The following is a 25,184-nucleotide window of genomic DNA, read 5'->3' on the forward strand; positions in this document are numbered from 1 at the left end:
TCATCACCTCCTCCACCTTTGCAAGATGCGCTTTTTCAGGGACACCTCACTACATTTCACTGCAGGCCACTAGCTCCAAACTCAACTAAGATGTAAAATCAAGCCCCATCCCAACGCAGGGCCCACAGGCACCACAGCCACGTGCAACACACTCGGTGCTACGGGTGCCATGGCTGCTTCCAGCTTCTGGGGGGCAGTGGGAGAAAGCTGCAGGCAGGAGTTGGTGTCGGGGGGCTGCAGTCCCCGCAGCAGCGTCCCCAGAAGCTCCCTGTGGGACAGCCGGTACCACAGGCACCATCTTCCACTCCTACAGCACGGTCTGCTTGACTGCCAGCCTGGAAAGCTTCAAAACCACTGGGAAAATGCCCCCTAACTCCTGTACCTCGTTGGGATTTACAAAATCGCCCTAGATCAAGCCAGCATCACTGAGTCCTCACGCAGCTTAAGGAAAGGACCCCTCTCGCAGCCTACAGACCCCTCCATGGCACGGACACAAACATCAGCTTGGGCTTTTGGGATCCTGGGGCACTCCCAGCCCAACAGCAGCCGAGGGGCTGAGCTGCCCTGCCCAGGAGGGCCTGAGGGCTTGGGAGAGGCTGAGGGGAGGTGCACAGGGGCTGGGGCTGGCACCAGCCCTGGGTTGTGGGGACCTGAGGGGACTCAGGGGGACACTAATGGGACCCAAGAGGATCCTAATGGCACCTAAGGGACCCCAAGAGGACCCAGGGGGACCGTAATGGGCCCCAAGGGGATCCAAGAGGACCCTAATGGGACCCAGGGGGATCCCAAGAGGACCCTAATGGGACCCAGGGGGATCCCAAGAGGACCCTAATGAGATGTCAAGAGTACCCAGGAGAATCCAAGAGGACCCTAATGGGACCCAGAGGGACCCCAAGAGAATCCTAATGAGATGTCAAGAGTACCCAGGGGGACCCCAGGAGGACCCTAATGGGACCCAGAGGGATCTCAAGAGGATCCAAGATGACCCTAATGGGACCCAGAGGGACCCTACAGGGACCCAAGGGACTCCAAGAGGACCCCAGTGGGACCCAGGGGGACCCCAAGAGGACCCTAACATGACTCTAATGGAACCCTAAGAGGATCCAAGAGGACCCTAATGGGACCCTAACAGGACCCAGGGGGACCCTAATGGGACCCAGGGGGACCCCAAGAGGATCCTAATGGGACCCAGAGGGATCCCAAGAGGACCCTAATGGGACCCAGAGGGACCCCAAGAGGATCTAAGAGGACCCTAATGGGACCTAAGGGACCCCAAGAGGACCCTAATGGGATGTCAAGAGCATCCAGGGGGACCCCAAGAGGACCCTAACATGACTCTAATGGAACCCTAAGAGGACCCAGGAGGACCCGGGGGACCCTACTGGGACCCAGAAGGACCCCAACAGGACCCAGAGGGATCCCAAGAGGACCCTAATGGGACCCTAACAGGCCCCCAGGTCTCCCCACTGCACCCACACTCCATGCACGGGCTCCCCTCAGGAGCCGAGGGGCGGCGTGCGCGCTCCCCCCCTCACCCCCCCACCTCCCGCCCTCGGGCAGCACGTGACCCCCGCAACGCACGCACGCGCGCGCCCCAGTGACGCCACCCCCGCCGCCCCCCCCCGGCCCCGCGTTTGAAGTTGGCGCGCGCCCCGCGCCCCCCCCCTCCCATTTTCCCCCCTCCCCTCCCCACCCCGCCCCGCCCTCCCAGCCTGCCCCGCGCGCCCGCTTCCCCGCGCGCGCGCGCCCTCCCCCCCCCCCTCCTCCTCCTCCTCCTCCTCCTCCTCCTCCTCCTCCTCCCTTCCCCCCTCCCCTCCCCGCTCACGGCACGGCGGCGGCCGCGGGCAGCCGCGCGCGGCTCGCGCAGGCGCAGTCGGGCCGCCCCGCCGCCATTTTGTGTCCGAAGCGACTGTGAAGCGATTAAACCGCGAGCGGGTGCCCGGCGCGGAGCGGCGGCCGCGGGCGTGGGGCTGGGGCTGAGGCTGGGGCTGGGCGGGCGGCGGCTCCGTGCGGGCCCGGGGGCGTGAGGCCGAGGTCGGCGGCTGCTGCTGCTGGCTGCTGCTTAAGGCCGGGAGCTGGAGCTCGGCGGGGCCGCGGGCGGCAGGTAAGCGGCGGCGGGGGGTTTGCAGTCGCTTTGGCCGGCCTCTAGGTGTCACGATGGGGCCTCCGCGCCGGCTGGGGCCCCGCAGCGGCCGCCGCCGGGGAAGCAAGGGGGCTTTGTCTCCCTCTATCGTCCCTCAGCGCGGCCGGCGCCTGCCCCGCCTGCCGCCACCGCCGCCTGTTCCCCACAGCGCGGCGCTGGGCTGCGGACCGAGCCCCGGGGCCTCGCTTCTTCCACCCCCCCCCCCTTCGCCCTTCCTTCTTCTTCCTCCCCCCGGCCCCAGGCCGCCGCCGTTTTCTCCCCTCGCCATTTTCTTTCCTTTGTCTCCGCCGCCGCCACCACCCCCCCCCCCCCCCCGCTCTCCGCTTCCCTTCCCGTCCCGGCCCTTCCTCACCCGTCCCCGCCCCGAGCCAGGCCCGGTTCCCCCCCCCCACCTCCCTCTTCCCTCATTCCCCTCTCCCATTCCCCCCCCTTTCTCTCCAACCTCCTCGGGGCCGTCCCCGGCTTCCTCCGCCGTCCTTATTAATTATCGTTATTACTGTTTTTTTCTCTTTTTTGCTCCAACCTCAGGGCCCTCAGCGGCGGGGGCTGCGCGGCCTCCCCTCCTGCCGGCCGGCCGCCACCTCCTCGCTGCGCTGGCGTGTGCTGCGGAGGGAGAGGCGCTGCGAGGCGCAGAGAGGGACTCGAGCTCCCTCTGCAAGGCAGGCTGAGCAGCGCCATGCAGCACCGGGGCGCGGGCACGGCACGGCGCGGCTGGGGGGCGCCCGCTCTCGCCGCTGCTGCCCTCCCGCTGCCCACCCCCCCACCCCCCTTTTCCACCTCCTTCCCCTTCCCCTGTGCTTCTTTGCCCGGCTCCGGTTGCCCCCCGGTTCTCCTCTCCCCCCCCCCCCCCCCCAAGGTCCTCGGTTTTCCCTCCCCGAGGCACCTCGGTGTTGGAGCCAGAGGCCGAAAACCCGCTGTGAAAACGCTTATTTATTTATTTATCTATCTATTTATTTATTTATTTATTGGCCTCCCCTTCTTCTCCGTGGGGAAGAAGGCTCAGAGCCTGAGCCTTCCCCGCGGGGTGTGTGTGTGTGTGTGCGTGGGGGTGGAAATAATGGCACATGTTCAGCCCGCAGTTGGCTTTTTGTGCCCGGCATCGACTCTTGGGTTTCCTCTCCAGCGCCAGGATTCGGGCAGCACCGTGCTTCTTCTCCCTGTGTCAAACAGCTCCAATACAGGGTTTTTTTTGTCGCGTTCTTTACGCGTCTTTTTCTGCTTCGTGCAATCCTTGGGACTTGCCTGCTGGTGCGAATGAGCTCGCTTTCCTGTTGGTGACTTCCTATTTTTTCACCCGATCTTTTTTTTTTCCCTTCCCTCCCCTCCCTCAAATAAGCGCATAGCCGTTCTTCACCTCCTGCCAGTTGCTGAATTCTGGTAATAAACCACAGAGGTGTCATTAAAAGTATCTGAAATGCTCTGCGTACTGCTTCCAGCCTATGTGTTTTTTCTGTTTCAGTGTGGGAAGTGTAAACATTTTCTCAGGTTCTGCCGTTTATTCTAGTTATGCAGAGCCTGTTGATTTTGCAGGAGTCCTTTGGGTATAAGAAATAGCTCTGCGCTGTATCCAAGCTGTAGTTCTTTCTTGAGACACATCTAACCTTTCACGTTAGTACAGAAGAAATCATTAAGGCTGAAGGAAGCAACAATTTGAGTGTAGGGGCAAAGCAGTGCCTTCCTGCCTTCCTTCTTTTTTTTTTTTTTTTAGGGCGATAGATTTTCGTTACCTCTGTTTGGCTTCTCTTCTGGATGTATAGGACTAATTCACTTCTAATATCCTCTGTATTTATAGTGTACATCAGAAGGATCCTTCAGATGCACAGAGCGGTTTCCCTAATGCTCACGAAACACTTTGTGGGATGTTTTTGAGGAATAACGCCAGAATAAGAGGTGCTAAATTACAGGTCTTGTACTCTCAAGTGGCACTTGGGCTGAAATAATACGCAGCAAGTCGTGTCCGATTCAGGGAGAGTTTGGGGAGTTGTCACTACAGCGTTAAGCTTGCTGGCAACTCATGCCTACGCTGCTATCAAGGGAGAGAGCTATTTCAAGACCTGCTTCTGGTATTAGCAGGCTGTATCTTGAATATGAACTAATTTGTGTATCATTACCAGCTTTTGTGGCTGCAGGTTGGTACCTGCCTGATGTGGTGCCATTGCTGTTGTCTTAAAAACGCCAGAAGCTGACTTGGGTTATTTTCCTGTTTGTTTAGCGTTTATCTGAAAAATCTAATCATATGTGATTACTAGCTTGCTTAGGAATTTCTTTTCTTCCCCGTGGTGCTTCATAGCCAAGAACTTCTGCTTTCCTGCTAACGTTTTTGGAAGGCAGGTGTTGAGCTTTGCTAGGCTAATCTGCTCTCTGAGCAGAGCCGGAGCGATCCTTTGCCCTTATGCTCCGTACCTAGGTGAGTTCTTAACTCTTGTACCAGCGAGCTGTGGTGAGCTCTCACAGCTCTGGATAGCTCTTCCTGCTCTGTCACAGCTTTTTCTACGTTTTCTCTAGAGAAAAAAAGGCAAAACAAAATAAACAAGCACCCAATGGGGAAAATATATTTTAAAAAAATGTAATTTAGGCAGGAAGGAAACCAAGACCAAAGTTACTGCAGTGGGGATGGACCTAGGGCAACAGAAGTGCCAAAGAAGCAAGCCTCCTTCCATTGGATAGAGGAAGGAGAATCCAATTCCTTCGCTGCTGCAGCAGCCTCCTGCCTTCTTGGCTACTACCAGGGAAGTTGTTTCCTGGCCTCAGATCTGGCACCTTGGAAGCCTCTCTGGAGAGGCTAAAGCTCTCTTGGACGCCATCCCACTGCGAAGTTCAAGGCTTCTTTCTTCTACCCATTGATTATATTTGCTAAACCCTGGCATAATGACTTTGTGATTCTCCCTTCCTGGCAACTTGTGCCTCTCTTACCTCTGTCCCCCGGAGGTGGGATGCCCGAGGGAGCAGCAGAGCAGCAGGGCCGCAGCGCGTGCTCTAGAGATGCTCGCAGCGAGGAACGGCCCCGCTGCTCCCTGCACACACGGTGACTGAGCTGCGAGTCTTCAGGTCCCACAGCGGAGCTAAAAGAAACGAAAGCCTCGCCTTGGTGGCTTTGTTTGCATGAACTTACTGAACTGCACTGATCTGTTTGTGTAACTGGAAACCTCTCTTCATCCAGGTGGCCTTAGCTCAGATGCCTGGTCCCGTCTTTGTTGTGCTAAACCTTGACGTTTCAGTACCGTGTCCAGCTCTGCTGCTCTGCACTTGGTCTGGTCTTTACATGTAGTTCCATGAAATCCACTAAATCCCCCCTTTTTTTTTTTTTGTTTCAGACTATATTTACTGCTCATAAAAATGGTTCACAACACCGTTTTTGTGCTTTTTTCTATTTTTTTTCTGAAATTTAGCATCTTTGTCTTACAGAAAGTATAACTCAGATGTTACTTTTCCTTGTACTTGAGGATGCTCAAATTTCAGTTCAAACCCTCTGTTTTGCTGCTTCTCCCCCTTCTTGCTAATAATCCATCCTTTTCCAGGAATTGTATGGCATGCGCTTGTGCTAGACATACTTAATACGTAATCTAAATAGCTGCTCAGCTGAGTGATCTCAGTATTTCTTGGTTAACAAAAATAACCTTGAGAAGGAGGGTAGAATACATAAAAGGTGGGTAGTGAGTTTTATTTTTGGGTCGTGTTAGCATTCAGGTACAGCGAATAACTCAATTTTGATGTCTGATATAAATTACAGCTAAGGTGAAATTTTCCTCGGTGCTATAAAAACTTGGAAGCTATCAAGTCTAAATGTCTTTCCATTCCGGTTCTTAAGGGTGAAAATCCAGAAATAGTACAAGAACTGTGCTGATGACTTGGGAGACCTGAGATAGGGTGGGTTCCTGAAGAGCTCTGTTAACAGCCCCTGCAGATGAGCACGCAATTAAATCGTCTCCCAGATGTTCAGCTGCACGTTTTATGTGAAGGTCTGGTTTTGTGGACCCTTCAGTTTCAGCCCTCCCACATTTTACCATCAGTTACCCAAGGATTTTGGTGTGCTGTGAGCTGTATGGAGCTGATGCTGAGAGACTAGGCCGGGTATGTTTAACAGCCCAAGGTGTGTAGCATTCAGCTAGGATATTCTGGGCAGGTAACTCAAGCAAGGACTGCTGTAGCAGTGCAGAGAGCTGTGTTACAGGGTACTTTCCTTGCATCCTGCAGTTCAGATAATACGTCCAAATACCCAAATACTTTGTCAGTCAGCTGTCAGCATCCTCTTATTTCTCTGCCGCAGAAACAAACCCCTGAAGTTTTTAAAGCCACTCAAATGTAAAGGGACTATGAACTAAGTTTGGGTTATACTGAAAAATTTATTTAACCTCTCTTCTTTTTTCCCCAGAGTCTAAAAATTTATGTTGACATCATTGAACTTGTCAAATGCTAACAAAACGGAAGCCAAAACACAGATTGTTTGGAGCATGAAATGTACCTTTGTCTGTACTAATATGCATCAAGATTAGAAGCTTGTATGTCTCTGAAACACCAGCAGGTAAAGTAAGCTATCTGTAAGCTAGAGGAGAAGTAACGTTTGTTATGTATTTGGACCAAGTTACTTTAATGGGGAAGTCACAGTAATCCTTACTCCCTCTAGAGGTATTTAGAAATAAGTTGCAGCTTCTGAAATTCCTCTTCCTGTTTGTGTTTTTTTTTTTTTTTAATTATTATTTTAATAAAATAAAAGTACATTAGTATGTTGGGAGGGGAGAAAGATGTTTGTCTTGGCTGGCATGTTTTTTCCACTTTGATCACCGGAACCTTCCTAGCTGTGGTATTGGAAGGAGTATTGCATAGATGATACACTTTGGAATAATAAGGAAATCCCAGGAAACTGGAGAAATGCTGATATAGCAGCATTAAAAGGAGATGAAGCAGATAAACGTGACAGCAAGTGATGTAGCGCTCCATGGGGACATGTGAGCCACCTTGGGTCTTTGGCTAGCACTGCACGATGGTAGTGCATGTGTGCACACGTTAATGCCAGCTCTCCTAGTAGTTAACAAGAAATTAAGTAATTCATCCCAGTGAATAAGGCTTTCAGGAGACCAGAGCTTGTTACCTTTACTATTTGACTTTGGTAAAAGTACCTTTGCGTTGAGGAACTCACAAAACAAAGTACACAAAGTCAGTAAATGCTATGTGGTTCAGGATAGGTTAAGAATAGTCCAGGGCTATACAAGACAGAATAGTTTCCGGGGAAGTTTGGCAAAAACTGGAACTTGTCACAATTTTTCATTACTGGTTTTGTGCTGGTCCAATTTAGAACTTCTTCAGGATAAAATTGTGGCTTGTGGAATGGCAAACAGCGATGAGGCAGCAATCATGGCTGTGAGGTCATTCAAATGTGTGTGTTAAGGCTGCCATTTGTAAAGCTATACGCCTGGGAACGAGGAGATTCAATTGAATTTAAATCAAGGCAGACAGTATCCTAGAAAGCAGTGGCTGAACTGCCTTTTGGAGTTTAGTGCATAAACACCTTAAACGTGAGTTTCCAAGGTGATGCTGTGACAAAGAAGCTAATGTAATTGCCAAATGTATTAATGGAATGAGTGGAGGTAGCGTTCTTACCTGTATGGTGTGGGGTGAAGTCATTATCATAACACAAGGTACGGCTCTGGCAGCAGCACTTTAAAAAATAATAAAAATAATAATGCTGGCTGCAAGGAGGAATAATCTCCAAATTGACAGAGAGCTGGGAAATATTGCCATGCAGTAAAATGTTAGATTACTGTGCAGCTTCTCAGCAAAACTGAGATGTGACTTGATTAGTCCTCAGGTACACCCACTGTTATCTTGCCAGGGAGATTAGTGAGCTAGATTTTTTTAACCTTGCTGACAAACACGACAAGAATTTGTAGCCAGATAAGGTCAATTTACACGATGCAGGTTTTTCACAGTGAAGGTGATTAACCACTGGACTATGTGATATGAAGAACAGTTGTGCATTTCTCTATTTATCAATATCTATTGTGGAAAAATACTGAAATATTGTGGAAAAATACTGAAAATTGCTTCAGTCCACTGCAAGGTACTGAACTTTTTTTGTTTTGTGTACACTTTAAGAACTGTAATTCATGAGAGGTCAGGCAAGGTGATCAAATGTGGGTCATCGTGTTAAAGAAAACAGATGGGGAGCAGTTCCTCGTGTTCATCTTTTGCCAGCTTCCCTCTTTCTAAGTAGAGGCTTAGGACTTTTCAGTGGGTATCTAGAATATGAACAAGCCAGTAAAATGGTGTGAACGTGGGGAAGTAAACAGGTATTGGTGTGCATCGGGGGTGTCTGAAAGTAGGGTCCCATATGTTTAGTCCGAGCCTGTGACTGTAAAAATCTTTATCTGTGGCTATAGAATGAGGGAGCTATTGGTGGAATAAGCGTTCCTTCTTTGCTGCCAGCTCACGTTCAGCTTGCTGTCTACCACCAGACCTAGGACCTTGCCAGCAGAGCTGTCCAGCCAGCCAGTCCCAAGCCTGCATCACTGAAGGGGTTCTTCCTTCTCTGGGAAGGGACGTGTCATGGGATGCCCTCAGTGAGGGTGAAGCAAGGTGGTTGGTATTGAATCCAATTCTGAAAATACAGCTGTGTAAAATCATTATTTTATATGCATTTTATGAAAATACTTACTGAATCGTTTTTATACTGTATTTATATGCATTGTGTAATACTTCATATGCAGTGATCCTTGTTTTAAAATGCATGCTGAGTAAATATACTGAATCAGGAAGGAAACTAAGGAGGGTAAAGCCGTGGAAGAAAGAACAAACAATGTGTAATAGCTTGAAGTTTCGGTAGTGCCTCGTGTCTAGAGGTTTGACAGTTTGACATTTGCAAAGCTCTCCAGTGTTACAGTGATTAGCCTGACAGTGGACTAAGCATCTCTAGGTGGACATAGCTGAAATTGTAAAGTCCTTTTCATGTCTTATATACCTTAGAAAGATGGTAAGGGGCAAAAGTGAGTTTGAGAATCATCTCAACTGCAGAGTGAGCTTGCATACAGCCCACGTGTTGTTCTGGCTGGTAGTTTCAGTGCAAGCATCTGAAGCTTGAATTTGGCAACTGTGGTTTCTCCTGGCAGTTTGTAAAGAGGGCAAATGCGGTAGTTCCGTTGCTACTACTTTTTTTTTTTTTTTTCCTCCAGGATTTCAGTCTGCGTCCAGTCTGATTGCTATTCTGCAGTGTGGTTGGTAGCATTCATACTAGGCCAACTTTTTAGGTAGATGCAGTGAGTCCTGTTGTGAGCCTGTAGCAGGAAGAGACAGGAAAAACACAACTGATGGAAAATTTACCTTTTTGAGAGGCTGTGGAGACACATTAAGTTTCGAAAGACATTGGCAAGTCCAGAGAGTAAGATCCCTCGTCCCCACAGACAGGACTAGGTCTGATTGCTTCTCTACACTGTTTTCTGCTCGAGCTTCTGGAGGACAGGTTACTGGACTAGATGGAGACTGATCGTACTTTGTAGGGAGATTTTCCTGTTTGTGTTCATGAAAGTTAACACCAAATCATTTAGGGGAGTAAAATTCATGGTTTTCCTGGTAAATTAGGTTGGCTTCCACTGGGGCTGTTGTCACCCCGTGTCCTTCCACTTGTGTGCTGCAAATGCATCACCAGGGAATGAGTTGGTCAGGGCATGGACTTTGCATGCCTCTTCTTACACATATGCACCCACGCAGCTAGTTGTAAGTCGAAGTGGAAACGCTCCAAGTTTGTTTTCGGCCTTTGTGCCACCATGCCTCAAAATATCTTGGGGAAAGTAGAGGCTTTCTGAAAAGGTCAGTTAGACCACAAGTACGGAGCACTACTTGCATCAGAGCGTTTGGATATTTTTAAGCATTTTTGATGTTTCTGAAATAGAGCAGTATGTATGTTTAAAATCACTGTCAGAGGAATTGAATTCTCCCATTGTTTAACAATGAAATAAATATCATCGCTCTGGACTGGCTCCTAGAGGAACTTTTCACTGCCGTGGAACCCATAGTGATTTTTGGCCAGTTACTGCACCTTCTTGTACAGGTTCTCTGTCTGGTTGTGTTCAGTTTGCAAAGCTGTCACCTTGTAGCCAACTCTAAGCAGGGATTTAAAATAGGAAAAGCTGCTGGATTAAAAATGGCCCAAATTTGGGTTATGTGTACTTGCCTTAAAAGTGCAATAATACTGCATTTTAAAATGGTAGCTTTCTCCTGTGTGCTAGGCTTTTTGCACTGGGGATGGAAATATCAGGTTTTGACAAATTGTGGAATCTCCCAAGTTGGAAGGGACCCCCAGCGATCATTGAGTCCAACTCCTGGTTCCTCACAGGACTACCTAAAAATTAAACCGTACGTCTGAGAGCATTAACCAAAGGCTGCTTGAACTCAGTCAGTCTTGGGGCTGTTCCCAGTCCCTGGGGAGCCTGATCCAGTGCCTGACCACTCCCTGGACCTGCCGATACCTTTCCAAACCTACCGGGTCTCCACGGTCTTTTGCTGCCAGTGTCCAGCATCCCAATATATACTGCAAGAGAGCCCTCCTCAGTCGCTTGAGGAGTTCTCAGACCACAGGCTGGAAGTTTTTATTTTTAAGACCGTGGTTTCAGTTAAAGCTTACCAGATTACTGAAGCCTTTTTCCTTCTTTTTTGGAGGATGGAAGGTAGCATTATCTAACATGCCTTCTGAGCATATAACTTTCTGCAATTTCTGGTCTTTGAAGAGAAATTTACTGATTTGTGTAGTGATACCAAATACTCAAAAGGTGCTCACTGATTACTTGGTCCTTATCTGCCTTCCATATTCATGCACTCTTCTCCAGCCTGCTCAGGGATGACTACTGGTGACTTCTACCTGCTCTGCCGGCCCTTTGAGCTGCCGGAGTGTTACACGAGCCCAGAGTAGTTTATACTTGGCTCCTGTTGTGTGTATGGAAATAGTTTTGTCCTCTTGAAGCAGCTGTGTTCTCTCCCTGTTCTGCCAGTGTTTTGACCTACATGAAAAAGAATTTGGCAGCTTCCGTGGCAGTATGATGGAGCAGACTATCAAATATTCACTTGTCTGACTTGCCTGACGTGACATCTGTAACGTTTTTGGAGACATCTGCTTTGAGTGCCTTGTGCAAGCAAATCCTTAGGGATGCTTTCTCCAACTCTACCAGATGCAAAGAAAGGAGATAACAAAGCAGGACATACAGTGCTATCAGACTGGGTCCCCCTGGTTAGAGGTGTTTGGTTCAGTGCACGTACTGGTCAGCACGGTGTGTTACTGCTTGTTCTTGTCCCAGAGCTGCCTCTTCACATGGGCTCTGCCTTGCTGGCAGCCAAGGAGCCTTTTCAGCTTCCTCCTGGACTCCAAGTGTAAGCTCTTGTTAAGGTTCTGCAGAGAAGTGCACACATCAGTCCTTCTTTCTTGAAAGACAGATTTTCTTTATTAGTTTTGATTTGATATTGTGATCCTGGGTTTTCTTTGACAACAACAACAAAAAAAAGTGAGGTCCGTTGTCAGTACTGCCTCCACCTTTTCCATCGGAGGCTCACAGAGGAGCTTTTGGCTGATGTTGGTGTTTGTGTAGCGCTGCTTTGATTTGATATCACACATGGTTTCTCTCTCCTAAACAATGACACAGTGAGCTGCTGCTCTGATAATGCTGTTCTCTTAAATACTGGGAGGCTTTGTATATTCACCCCTCTGAAAGTGCAGGTCATTACTGATCTGCCAAGAATGACAGTGCTGCTGTATGTTAACAGCCCTCTAAGATCTAGCAGGTGTTTGAGATCCTGAAAAAGTATTCCAGGTCCCCTAGAACTTGTGTGGAAAGTGAGTGCTGAGTGAGACCAACAAATCTGTCTTAAGAGCATTATAGTTTTAACTGTGTAAATGAATAAAAACTCATGGTGTGTGAAGTTCTGGGTTATCCTTAGTGTTACATAGTCTTGTGCTGCTGAATGGAAAACCATTTGGTCTGGAAGGGATCTCTGGAGGTACGCTGGCTCAACCCCTAGCTTAGTGCAGCTTTGAAGTTAAATGAGGCTGTTTAAGGTTGTGCCTACCAAATATTTTCAGTATCTGAAACAAAAGTTACCGTATCTCTGAGTAACCTGTTCCTGCATATGTTGTTGTGTATTCTGCCCCCAAATTGTCTTGTGTCCCTCTGCTGGGCTCTTTTCAGTATCTGTCAGTGTACTAAGGAGCTCAGAAAACAGCACATGGAGCTGTTAAATTTCCAGCTTATCCTGCTTTCCTTCCAGCTTACCGTACCTTACCTACATGTCAAAGATCTGTTTGAAAGGAAAATTCCTGCAAGGCGTTTTATGCCAGAAATGCGCGTGTTACTTTCCCAGTAAACAAGTGTAGGAGTGGCTTTTCTTCCCTCTGTGACGCTCTGTGACGTTAACGTGCAGTGGATTAGGACAAATACGCCTTGCATTTTTGTAATATGTACGTTTGCAGTGCTGGGAAACTGTTCCTTGGGTTGTGCGTTGGTAAGCTGGTGTTTCTTGAGTGGTGGCTGAGCTGCTTATTGCAAAACGTCTCTGAAACTCCAGTGCATTGTGTCGTAAAGGAGAAACCTTCTGGAAAGAGAAGAGTGATGGCTGTAAAGGCCAGATGTCCCTGTAAAATACGCTAAATTTGTGTTGTGTGTAGTGTGGAAAAGAACTACGGTCACCATTGCTTTGTGTCTCTTTTCCCTTATGAAGAGGCTGCCCTTGGTACAAATACCTAAAACAGGTCTCTCTACTGTGAAGTCATTTTCCAAGCAGATGACTTGGTTATGAACACCAGAAGTTTATTCCTCAAGCCAAAATTTTACGGAAAGCAAAGTTAAGATGAACAAACAGGTAGATAAAAAGGATCGTTCGACTAAATGTGTGCTGTTGAAGAGCCCTGGCACGGCTTGCCAGACAATGCAATTCCATGCGGGAGGTGGCTGCTTTGCAGTAGGTGTCCTCAAGTCATCCACTCCTAAGTCTCTTTTTTTTTTTTTTTTGGTGTTAACTTACAAGTTTGGGGAAATAGCGGTCTTCCCTGCGGTTACAGGTCAGGAGGAAAAATTCCACTAACAGAGGCGCTGTTCCCACTAAGAGAAGCGATGTTGAAGCGATGTTCTCTGCCTGCGGCTGTGCACAGAACCTGTGGAGGATGCAGCTTGCAGCAGCAGTCGTAATGTGCGTTAACAGTGGAGCTCCCTGCTGAGCATCCCCTTCTCTGGTCGGTGGATGTATACAGCTTATGGGATTTTTACTGAGTGTTGGCTAAAAAGAGATCAATTCCAGATCCTTCTTTGAAAGCTTGCTGTCGCTGAGCATCCGCAGCTCTCTGCCAAGTTTTTCAGTAGTGCTCTTTGAGGCTGATAAACAATTAAAAATCGACTTGCCAGGGACATACCGCAGCCAGGAGCGAGACTTGAGTGCTTTGTACTGAATAAATGACAGAAGAACCAGGGGAAGAAGTACCTGAATTCAAAGGGCATGGAAACCAGTGTGAAATTTAACACTGTTTGGCCAGCTCCACCAAGTGGATCAAGAGCACGTGTTTCGCTTTAGAATTGTTCTGAGGGGTTGCTTACTGTTCCCAGGGTTTTTACTCTGTATGCACACCGCGGATTGAACAGGATTACAGATGAGAAGTTCTGTGCTGTCTTGTAACTGTTTTAGCTCTGTGGAGGTGAATATTTTAAGCTCTTAATTGATCAGGGTAATGGAGCTGGCTTCAAAACTCCTCAGCTAGCTGAGGCTCTTCTGCAGGGTAACGAGGTCAGAAGTGTGTTAGAGCTGACTTTGTTACTGTATGATAGTGTTACCTGCTACCTTGACAGCACCTAACAGGTTGTGCTTTGTGTAATTTATACTTGTTTGACAATAATGACTAGTTTTATGTTGTGATTTGGTATGCCACAGCACAGGAGAAGAAGGACATCTGAAATAGACACATCCAGCTCTAAAATGTTGCATCGTGCTCTTAATTTCACACTAGATCTATGGAGATTTAGGTTGTAAGAACTAGATGTTGAATTTGAGAAGATGTAGAGAGGAGTTTGTAAAAACAGTCATTCTTCCTGATAAAAGCTGATGGAACCACTCTCTGGGTTTTGTTTAAGGCTTGTTTGATAAGTGAGGGAGTTCATAAGCAATTATCAATGCTGCTGTTCATAGCAGTGTAGGAGTACACATTTTCTATTTAAACAAGCATTAAGCATTCAAACAGTGCTTTTTCACAGATCTTCCCTTTCTCTTCTATGTAGTTTTTCTACTGCTACTCATTGATTCAGTTCCAGAGCACGTTCTGACATTGCAGAGAACCAATCAGTCCAGGCAGAAGTGCAGAAGCATCAGGAGCATGATGTAAATTAAGAGTTTTTAACATGTGCCATGTGTTCCGTGCTGAGGCAGTAGTTTCCTGAACACTTCAAGTTAGCACTTTGCTGGAAGAAACCTTCTTACCGTGCTTCTCTTTTGGCTGGCCCGAGTGTTTGGTCACACCAGAGACTGGAAATAAGAGTCTTTGGGGCTGGGTGATTTCTGGCCTGGATTGATTTCCTGACCAGTTGGTTGCAGTCTTGGAAGCACTTGTGCTAACACCAGGAATAGTTGAAGTGATGTGGGTGGGAGCACACGGGCAGTTTAAGGATGGGATGGCTGTTTGGCAGGGTTAGGAGTCGTTGAAAATGATGCCTTGCTCCTGGTGGAAAAGTTCTGTGTTGTTTTTTTAATCCAAGTTTGAGTGCCCGTGTGGGATTTTCGTCTAGCTTGGTCTGATTGTAATGGCATTTCTGGGGCGTGGTGTATTAAAAATGTTTGAAATTTGAGTTCAGATGAATTGGAGATGTGTGTAAAATGGATTAAACAACTTAAAACTTCAGCATGAGGACCACTGTGTAGGGTTCATGTGGCTTAAATTCAGTTTACGTCTGTTCCAACACTCATTAATTCAGACGAACTTCCCTGAGATCTGTGATTCAGGAGAAGGATGACTTGATTAAGGCTACAGGCGTTTTTCTTGTCCGCCACCCTTCTCCCATAAGTGTTTCTAAAACTCTTGGAATTTCCTGTCCCTGCTGCAAGGACAGCAAACTACACCTCTACAGCTGCTGCTAACCCAACAAGCACTGACCTTGGTTTCCCTTAAATGCATCAGGGTGTAATTTGTGAGGTGATTAATAGTTACTGCACGCACAGCCTGTTTTTGATGGGGCAGGACTCATGCAGCCGGCACAGGGATGAGCACTTCCTTCTCCTGTGATTTGAAGCGTGAATTCCCCTGTACAGGCCGAGTATCACTGCTTAATAAGTGTTTGTGTGGAGATAAAAGGAGTAGCTGTTTCCCCAAAGTTTGCTCCTGGGTGGTACTTCATCTAGATGAAGCCCTGGAGGAAAACGAAATCCAAATATTTGTGCCTTGTTTTGAAGTCTCCAGAATGCCATGAAACTTGTCACACTGGTCTCTTTCCAGGTGTGGTAGTATCTGGTGTTGCCATTTTGTTATCATACAAGGCTGCATCAGATGGCCAGAGTATCCTGATTCACGCTTCCATTTAGGGTATCAGCAAGCTGCGAAAAGCAGGAAAAGATTTCTTCAAAATCAACATGTGTGGAAGGGAAATGACCACAAATACTTATTGATAAAACTGTTGATCTTTTCCAAAAATCTGCCTACTGTATCAGACTTTCCCTTTAGTGGCAGTTGACTTCACAGGCTGTTTTGACTTTTGAAATATTTTTTCCATTGTTCTCAATTTATTACCTTCAAGTATTCCGCTGCTCTTTTTATGAGCTCCTTCATCACTTTTATATTGTGAAGAGCTCTAAGAGGGGAGGGACTGAGTAGTTCCCAGACACTATTAATCAGCTGAAAAATGAAGTCTTCAGTGCTTGTTATTTGTAAAATGTAAATCTTGCTATATTTTGCACCAGATAAAATTGCATGTTTGTCCTTCTGAAATGAACCATCAGGTTACCAAAACAGAGCACCTCACTTAATGTGAGAGAACTATTTCTGAAAAATGGTTGGTGTGAGAACATATAATTCATATTTTCCCTTTTTTCACTTCGAGAATTACTGTGCATGACTGAAGAAGTGGTGTCATCTAGTGAGACTGCAGTAGCACTTTTTGGAAGAAATAGGAGAAACGTAAAACTAGTTGTGTAAGAATGTTAGGTAGCAATAGAGAAGTCGAAGAATGAAATAAGGTTTAAGAACAAGATTATTAAATAAAGGTGTCCCAACTACATTCTTCTTAAGATAGCTTTAATTTTGCAAATCTTCAGGAAAAACAAGGAAATACATCATGCTTCTGTAGATAAAGCTGGAATTCTTCCACTGGCCTGCTTTCTTCATGAAGGCTTACTGTTAGAGGTTAGTTGTAGGCCGAGAGACTTGAATGTGTGTGGGATTCGTTATCAGTAACTGAAGTAGTTTTTCCCAATGGAAGTTTCAAGTAATTGAAACTTCACGTTATTCTCTTACGCTTTTCTCTATTGTAGGCTACAGCTTCTTGTGGCAGAATGATCAGTGTTGGTTCTGGAAGATCTGTGAATCTGGCACCTTTGCCACTGTGAGGTGCAGGAATTCTGAGAGCTTGTTCTACAAACTGCTTAGGAAAGAGATGGAATTGAGATTCCTTCTGTCTTGCTGGGGGGCCTAGTATATATACTCTCTCTGCATGTCTTACAAGAGTGTTTCCCCTGAGTTCTTGATCCAAATCAACAGGTTAACTTTATCCTAAATAATAGCAGAAAACCACTGGTGTGCACTACTCACTGAAAAATAGGCGTTGGTGCTGGCTGCAAGTTCTCATCACTTTGTGTTATCTCTTGAGGCACGTTTGAAAGAGCTCTGGTAAAATCCCTGGGTGAACAGGGGAAGGAGCAGCAGCTGGGAAGATTGCTTTCATACGTTATGGACATTGGAAATGTCTTCTGTAAAAGGCTTGAGGTAGCTGTAGAAATGTCACGGATGCATTGTAATTCTAATTCATTGCCCATAACGACCGTGGTGCTGACTGTCCTGCATCCAGGGAGATTTATTGGCCGTGCTCTTGGGGAGTGCATAATAAAGGCAAAAAGGTAAAGATGAATTTTGATAACATCTGGCCCAAAGCGTGCTACCTTCAACGAAGGTTCAAAGTGAAGAGCTAATTGTATGAAATAGTGTGTTTTTGGTGACAGTTGAATGCTAGTGATACTGAAGAGGTGCCCACAAACTGGCTGTGACCCGGGGGGTTGCACAATGTGTGAGGGAAAGCAATGTCACTGCGGGGTGCACGGTGTGGAGGGACACGGCTCAGTGCAGCCCCTGGCTTCTGGGATGAAGGCTCCTGGTGCTGTGGTTGCTTTTCACTGCTGCTTGGAGTGGTGCTGGCACTTCTAACCTGCTCCCCTTCCCTGTCTGCCCAAGCATTCATATGGGGAGTTACGTGAGGGATTGAACATGTTCTGACATAATTAACCATTTTTCCTGTATTAACTTTCAGCTGGAGTTAGTTATTGATCAAGTTAATTATGCAGGTGAGTGAATTACTCTAGCAGTGCAAAGGAAAAGGTGAGGCCAGCTCTTTGAGCGGCAGCACGGTGTTTTGCTGTGTTAGAGTGATTGTGAAATCATTGTACAAGTTAAGGATCTGTTGTCCCATCTGATTAATGGGAAGAAAGGTGGGTTCCTCTGGCTGGTAATTTGGCATAGGGATCCACTTAAATGCTTTGAATCATTCCCCGGAAGAACGTGCTCTTCTCCCTGCCCTGTTTAGGGAGGCCAGCAGAGGCACCTTGGTTAGGTAACTACCAGCAGGACTTGAAGTGCTATCAGAGCTGCCTGCCTGTGTCCTGTCCCTAAGGGTCAGTGCTTCAGGAAGCCATCCTACAGCTGCGTGCTTGTAACCCTTTACTGCAATTGCAGCTGTCATTCACATAGCTTTTTATATATTTCTTGGTTTCTTCATACATATTGATAGGCTTCTCATACACTGAGGAACCAGAAGCATTTATTAACCCCTGATGAACTTGTTACTTTTCAATTCTAGGCCTCTTGATTTTTTTTCCTAATTTCCTTATTCTCTGAGATGGTAAAATATTTCTCCAAGTAATTGTTTACTAGTGAATTAATGAGCTTGTCTTTTTGAAAGAAAAAAAGTTGTCAGATGTTTGTCAAGTAATGTTATTTTTTAAATGTTTTTAGTGCCAGGTTCTGGGTAGCGAGGAGGAAACAAAGCAGCTGGAGATGGGTGTAGCAGTTGTAGCCAGTGGACGTAGGCAAATGAAAGCTTTAAGTTTGCAGTATGAGAAAATTACTTTACAAAATAAACTGATCTCAGCTTTTAATTTCTGCTGATGGTAGTAAATCTGGCAAGTTTTGCGTGTGATAGCACTGTGAAGGTATCCTACCCTGGGTTATTCATGTGATGCTGCTACCTGTTAGCTAAATCTTTGTGAGCTTTGTCAAGTAGCTTGACATTTGGTAGGCTTACCTTTAAAAGGAAAAAAAAAAAAAGAGGAAAAAGTTGTTTCTCTCATGTATTCCTAAAGAGTTCAACACAAGATTAAGCCTTTGTATGACTTTTATAATCGGATGCTTCGGCAAATTTATCCCTATTAATCTTTTAGATTTCTGTGGACAGTTAGCAACAGAAATGGGTGAGAGTCTCAGGAAATTTCAATCTTTATAATCTGAATTCTGTTTGAACACTTGGTCTTTGGTGTTCTGCACAGCGAGCCTGTTTGAGTCATCTGAACATCTTGGCTGGAGTGTAGTACCATGCAGATATGGCTGAGCTACTTCGAGAACCATCCTGAGTTCAAAACCTTTACAGCTGTGCTTGGGAAGTGCTGAGCCCCCAGCTGGCAGCCTTGCTTGGGTGTGTGCAGCCCTCCATGCAGCTTTTTCCCTACCTCTGTATTGCTTTCCCAGTTGTGAGGATTTCTTTGGTTCTAGTGCCACACTGTGTGGAGAAGGAGAATTGGCATCCTTTTAAATTGAGGGGGAGGCACATGCAGCAAGTTCACGCTCTGGATTTGTTGCTTATAGGAGTGCTATTGATAAGCCCAGGAGACTGAGAGTGACTGTGATGAGGAGTGGTAGAAGCAGTTGATGTTAATCAACTTTAAATCTTATTATAAGAGCAGTGCTAGGAACATCTATACTTAATGCTTTGTGCTGCATTCATGGCGTGTTCATCTCTTATCAGTGAAGCCCTGCTGGAACAAATGCAGAAGCTCACCAGTTTATCTGCATTATCTCTGTGTCTAGTGGGAGGCTTTTCGAAAGAAAGCTATGGATATTTTTGTGATGGGGAAAGGAGAACGGCCAAGTGCTCCTGCACATCTGTGTGTCTACTAATTCCCTTAAAAAAATTAAAAAGACATACGTGTTGGGAAATGAGAGAAAAAATGCATTACTGGATGTATGCTTTTTTCTTTAAATCCTTTTCTTGCTTTAGGTGGCAGAAACACTGCATGACTGGGGGCTGTTAGGTGAAGTTTTTGCTTATTCCTCCCTTTAGGTCTCAAAAGTTGGAGGTATGCAGGAGAAACATCAAGGTTCCTATGTTTTAACACACAGTTTTATTTCCACTGCCATACCAATTTTAGCAAGTATCTAATCCATCAGTGTCAAAGCCATGACAGTTCTGGAGTGGGATGTGTATGTGGATTGACTCGAGTTCAGTCTGAATGTTACGCTGCTTTTGCTTGCACTGGTACAGCTGCAGAGGCTTTCGTTACTTTATGAAGGCCAAAAAAATATTGACAGCTAGCTCTTGGCTTCATTGTTCCTATTGATTTTTGATTTTTTGTCTCAAGTGAACTGAAAAGTAGATTTAAAGCCGCAATATACAATTTCTTTGAATGTCCCACAGTTCTTAATGACCGTGCTTTGTTTGGCAACAAATAAATACTTGCTGTTGCTTGGTCCATGAAGCTTGATGCGGTTCAGGGTTTGTTTCAGATGCAGTTGAGAGGCAGGCAAATGTTGTTTTGTGACTGTAGCTTTATTATAAATAACCCAGCTAGAAAAACATGCAATGGCATTAGCAGTCCTAATACGTAAACAACTGTCTCTGGGTTTGTACAGTCTGCGTTGACATCCACAGCAAGTTGTCTTTAATGCTTCTATGACTAAGATGAATGTTATTGTGGGAATGCGTTAATTGAATGCTGTGTCTCTCAATCTTTGTTACTGCGAGTTTTGTCAGCTGTGCTGTACTGGAAATGTTCTGAAACCATATTTCTGAATGTTAAGATTTTAAACTTTCAGTATGAATGCTGTGTCAGTTAACCGTGAGGCTTCTGTGAGGGGGCCTTGGGTGGCAAAATGTTGTGCTGTAGCTTGGCTGAGACTTTTTCCTGTGCAGCAGTCAGCAGGGCTGGATGGAATTAAATTTCTTTCTCTCAAGCAACATCTTGATTTTTTTTTTTTTTTTTGAATAAGCTGCCCCCATCATATTTCTGGTTGCTTCAGTTTTTTAGATAAGTAACTCATTAACCTATTGGAATAATCTTAGATCTGTTTTTTTTGGCATTCCAGCTTTTTATCTGGTTAGCTGGATTGTGACAGTGCGTTGACCTGGTTAGTGATGCTGTGTCTCATCTGAATCGTTAGAGCCTGTTGAGGGAGCAGGTGTGTGAAGGTTTGGTTGAACTATGATGTGGGAATTGTGTTAGTTGTTGATTTCAGATGCTTCGTGGTTTTTAAGTGGTCACTCCTGGAAGTTCTTCCTTGCAGTTCTTTTCAGTCTTGACTTTTCTATAACATCTACTGTTAGCCTGCTTCTTTGTTTTCCTTTTTAGATTCAGTCATTCTGGAACTATGTTATTGATAAAAGGTAGGAAGAGAGATAAAGATAAAAACCAGAAACAAAAGTTTAGGAGGTGGGTAAGACAAAATATGTTCAGCAATTACTATTCCCAGTTTCCTGCTATAATGTCCTTCATGATAGCAAAGTACACGTTCTCTGAAATATTGCAAACAGTCTCAGAATTTGGTCTGGGAGGAATATAACTTTTAGGAGCAAAAAATACTTGAAGATTGAGAAGCGAAGCTGGATGGGCAGTGCAAAGGTAGAGCTGCTTCAGAGGGCTGGTCCAGTAGGGGAGAGCCCCTACCTTTTGCCTCCCCTCCCCTCGAGTTCGGAGGCCATCCTGTGCATCCTCATGCATGCATTGCAGGATTTTAATCTGAAGAATCAGACTTTCTTGGGGACAAACCTGGGCAGCTGGACACGATTTCTGAGCTGGCCAAGACTCACTGAGATAACTGAGACACCTTCTGTACATTTATGCAGCTTTCTTTTTTTATTTTTGGCGGTACGCTGCCAACGTGGCCTGGATCGTTGATAGTTCTCTGTAAGATACTGTAGCGCTTTTCCTGGTGACAAGAACCTGGCTTAAAAATACAGCCATTTTTCAGATCAATTTATTTTTACTGCAAGGAACAGAGCATATCTCATAGCACGGAATAGGCAGGAGTAAATCCTTGTTTGTCTGCTGAATTACCTTGGTTATGAGCTGGGGCTGAGACCCTCCTGGTAGTGCTGCTGCCGTGCGGCTGGCTCACTGCTGGAGGACATCGTGGTAGTGCTGGGGAGCTCTGGGGCGAGAGATGCTTGTCCCTAGCATAGGAGAAGGGGCAGGGATGGCTTGGTTTCTTTGCTGAGTGGCTGTGAGTCCTTCCATCTGTGCCACACGTGTGCACATCTTCCCATTGCGAGTGCCCTTTGAACAAGGTCTTCTTGCACACTTACCTGGTCTCAGCATGAGCCTAAGCGACCCCAGCGTTACTTCTGGAACTGACAAACCTTCCTGCCAACGTAAGCCATGCATCAGGACAGAATTGCCTTAGCCCTGCAGATGGGTTTTCAGTATTTTTAGGCGTTATCAGAAATCCTTTGTTAATTCCCACCCACCCCAGCCATTTATCGTGTTCTTCTGTTTAGCTCCCTCCTTCCTTTCCTTTGAGACTTTTGGTCACCTGAAAAGGCTTCTCCTTCTCTATCCCTACAAATACTTGAGATAATTGAAAGACAATTTGCTCTGATTGTTTCACAGCTGCTCTAGGCCAAAGAGCAAATCTCTGTTCTGATCTCCTGCTGGCTAGTGTTAAGTACTTGCATCATCTCGGGTACTTCAGCTGTTTGTCCATATGGATTTGCTGTGACTTGAAATGCTGAGGGGTGCTAAAGAAAGGAGAGGCAGGATCCCTGCAGGGAGTGCTTGTGAAGCCATATGCCAGTATTTCTGGGTATCTGGTGCCCCCTGGAGACTGCTGCTGCCCAAAAGAAATGCAACCAGTATCAAGACCACGTGTAAATAGATGACCCTAGACAGAACAGGCTGAAGAACAGTAAGAACCGTGTTCTCCCAGCAGAAGTGGAGAATATTAGAAAAGCCAGTCTAAAAATAATGTGTCTTGTAACTCTTAACAGCTAATGAGGACTGACGGCTGTGTTTCGTGTTCATGTATATGTACCCATGTATCTCCAAAATAAATATCCAAGATTGTGTAGACATTTGAAACTAGTGTGATAACAAGGTTTAACTGCTGAGCTGAAAAAACAGGTTAAAGAGGCCTGGTCTTGAAAGGTCAGGTGATATAATAGGAAAATGTGGAAGTCATAAAATCTGGTATTGGGATTGGAATTTTATCAGAAGTCCATAGGGAAACTGGCATTATTATTTATTTTTTTGAGAAAAAGACATAACTGTTTAATTATGATTTGAAACAACCTTCCTACAGAATCAGAGTACAGGAATTGCATATTCCTTGGCAAATGCTGAGAAGAGTGCTGGATGGTTTGGGGAGAAAGAAGAGCATAAAATGCTATGCTTGTGTATGGCTGTGTTCAGAATTACAACAGTTCAGAATTACAACTAAGGCCTTCCCAAACAGCTTTAGCACTGTTGTGTGCTTGGGTCTGTGTGGATAAAATTAACCCAGTTCTCACAAGAAGGCTCGGAGTCCCCCAGCTCTGAGTGCAGATCGCTTACACCGAAGTGAAGCTGTTCTGAGCCCTGCTGCTGCTCGTTCAGTCGGAGGAGGGCACTGTGCTCTCAGGCCAGGCAGCGCCCGGGGTGGGAGCAGGAACTGAACCTCAGGCTGCTTACAATATGCTTGAATAACTTGATCATGTCTTTTTTTATTTTTGTTTCAATAGCGGTACCAGTCAAGTGTGCAGAGAAATTTAAACGTACAGGAAATAACCGTTTCCACTATCAAACAGCTAAGAATATATACAGTAACTTTGAAGACTTAAATTCTTGTACTCGATTTTTAGTGCTTTTTCTCCCCGAAAAAACTTTGTAGTTCTCAAAAGTAATAGTTTAAATAGAAAGTTTTTTGCTTGTGACGGTATTTTTTTTGCTTTTGATATTTATAGCCAAAGAGTGACAGATATTGCTAAATGAAATACTAAAGAAGCTCAGTAAAGAGTAATATTACTTTATGTCTTGCCTGTAGGATTTACGGTCTTTGAGAAGTGGGAATATGTATATCACTTCATCTCTGTTTTCCTTCCTTTCCAAGGAACTGGTAGAGTCGTCTCACCTCTGAGAGCGTTCTGAGACTGACTTGGTTTACAGGGACAGGAGGCTAGCAGAGACTAATCCTTAATTCTCAGTTTCTGTTTGCTGAATAGAACTACAATATGTTGCAGCTGTTGCATTGCTTGTTTTCTGTTAGGCCACTTGTCCCTCTGTGGGCTTTGTGCAATTGTTAAAATACCTCGGATGATGTGCAGCATTCATTTTCTCTCTTTGTTTTTACAGCAAGAAGGTGAAATGGAAGGTGAGGCAGTTGAAGCTATTGTGGAGGAATCAGAAACTTTTATTAAGGGCAAAGAGAGAAAAACCTATCAAAGACGCCGCGAAGGCGGACAGGAGGACGATGCTTGTCATATACCACCAAACCAAGCAGACGGAGGTGAAGTAGTGCAGGATGTCAACAGCGGAGTGCAGATGGTGATGATGGAACAGCTGGATCCAACTCTTCTTCAAATGAAGACTGAAGTCATGGAAGGTGCGGTGCCTCAGGAGACAGAGGCCACGGTGGATGACACACAGATCATAACTCTTCAGGTTGTTAATATGGAAGAGCAGCCTATAAACCTCGGTGAGCTTCAGCTGGTCCAAGTACCTGTTCCAGTGACTGTACCTGTTGCCACCACATCTGTGGAAGAGCTTCAGGGAGCTTATGAAAATGAGGTTTCCAAAGGAGGCCTGCAAGAAGGAGAGCCCATGATCTGCCACACCCTGCCTTTACCAGAAGGCTTCCAAGTAGTGAAAGTGGGTGCAAATGGTGAGGTGGAGACATTGGAACAAGGTGAACTCCAGCCACAGGAAGATCCCAATTGGCAAAAAGATCCAGACTATCAGCCACCAGCCAAAAAAACAAAGAAAAACAAAAAGAGTAAGCTTCGTTACACTGAGGAAGGCAAAGACGTGGATGTCTCTGTCTATGACTTTGAAGAGGAGCAGCAGGAGGGCTTATTGTCTGAGGTCAATGCAGAAAAGGTGGTGGGCAACATGAAACCACCTAAACCAACAAAAATTAAAAAGAAAGGTAAGCTTGTCATTAGCAAGGGGGTTTTGGGAATGTGTTTGTTAGGAGGGGTCGTTGCAGTGACTGGGTAGATGCAAGTGGGAGTAAAAGAGACGTGTCCAGTGTTGCTGCATTACACAAGAGTACTCAGCTCTACTGTTTTGTGGGTAAGTCTCCTGTCATGCATATAGGCTACAGAGGAGTTCATTTGCTTTGGTTTGATGATATGACATTTGTATTCCCATATAACTACAGCTGAAAAGATTCTGCGTTTTTCTGTAATACATGTTTAAGAGTTTGTGTGCACATTTTACATCGGTAACAAACAGTATAATAAGCTTTGTTTTTTCTAACCAAGTGCTGAGTAGAGTAAATGGTGTAAAATACAGCGTTCTGTACATCTGACTTCTCCTTTCTGGAAACTTAAAACTGTAAATTAAGGAGCCCTTTTTAAAGTGGAGTAAGAACATTGAGTACTGGCATACTAATGAAAATTCAAGCCAAGCTAGTCATTGCCTGTGT

At 45.8% G+C, this 25,184-nt stretch overlaps 1 protein-coding gene across 4 annotated transcripts in view; it reads left to right on the forward strand.

The window, feature by feature from the left end:
* The first annotated feature begins 1,875 nt into the window (after positions 1-1,875).
* CTCF (CCCTC-binding factor) overlaps positions 1,876-25,184 on the forward strand; it is a 35,071-nt gene continuing 11,762 nt past the window's right edge. Inside the window, exons 1-4 of one of the 4 annotated variants that reach the window (XM_084533666.1) lie at positions 1,876-2,104; positions 6,516-6,665; positions 8,567-8,719; positions 23,891-24,683. In XM_084533666.1, the coding sequence (XP_084389792.1) occupies positions 23,903-24,683 (781 nt within the window). In that variant the 5' untranslated portion in view covers positions 1,876-2,104; positions 6,516-6,665; positions 8,567-8,719; positions 23,891-23,902. The remainder of the gene's footprint in view (positions 2,105-6,515; positions 6,666-8,566; positions 8,720-23,890; positions 24,684-25,184) is intronic. The other 3 variants (XM_084533665.1, XM_084533664.1, XM_084533667.1) reach the window with 3 other exon arrangements.

This window comes from Aythya ferina (assembly GCF_964211825.1).
Source record: "Aythya ferina genome assembly, chromosome: 12".
Classification (NCBI taxonomy): domain Eukaryota; kingdom Metazoa; phylum Chordata; class Aves; order Anseriformes; family Anatidae; genus Aythya; species Aythya ferina.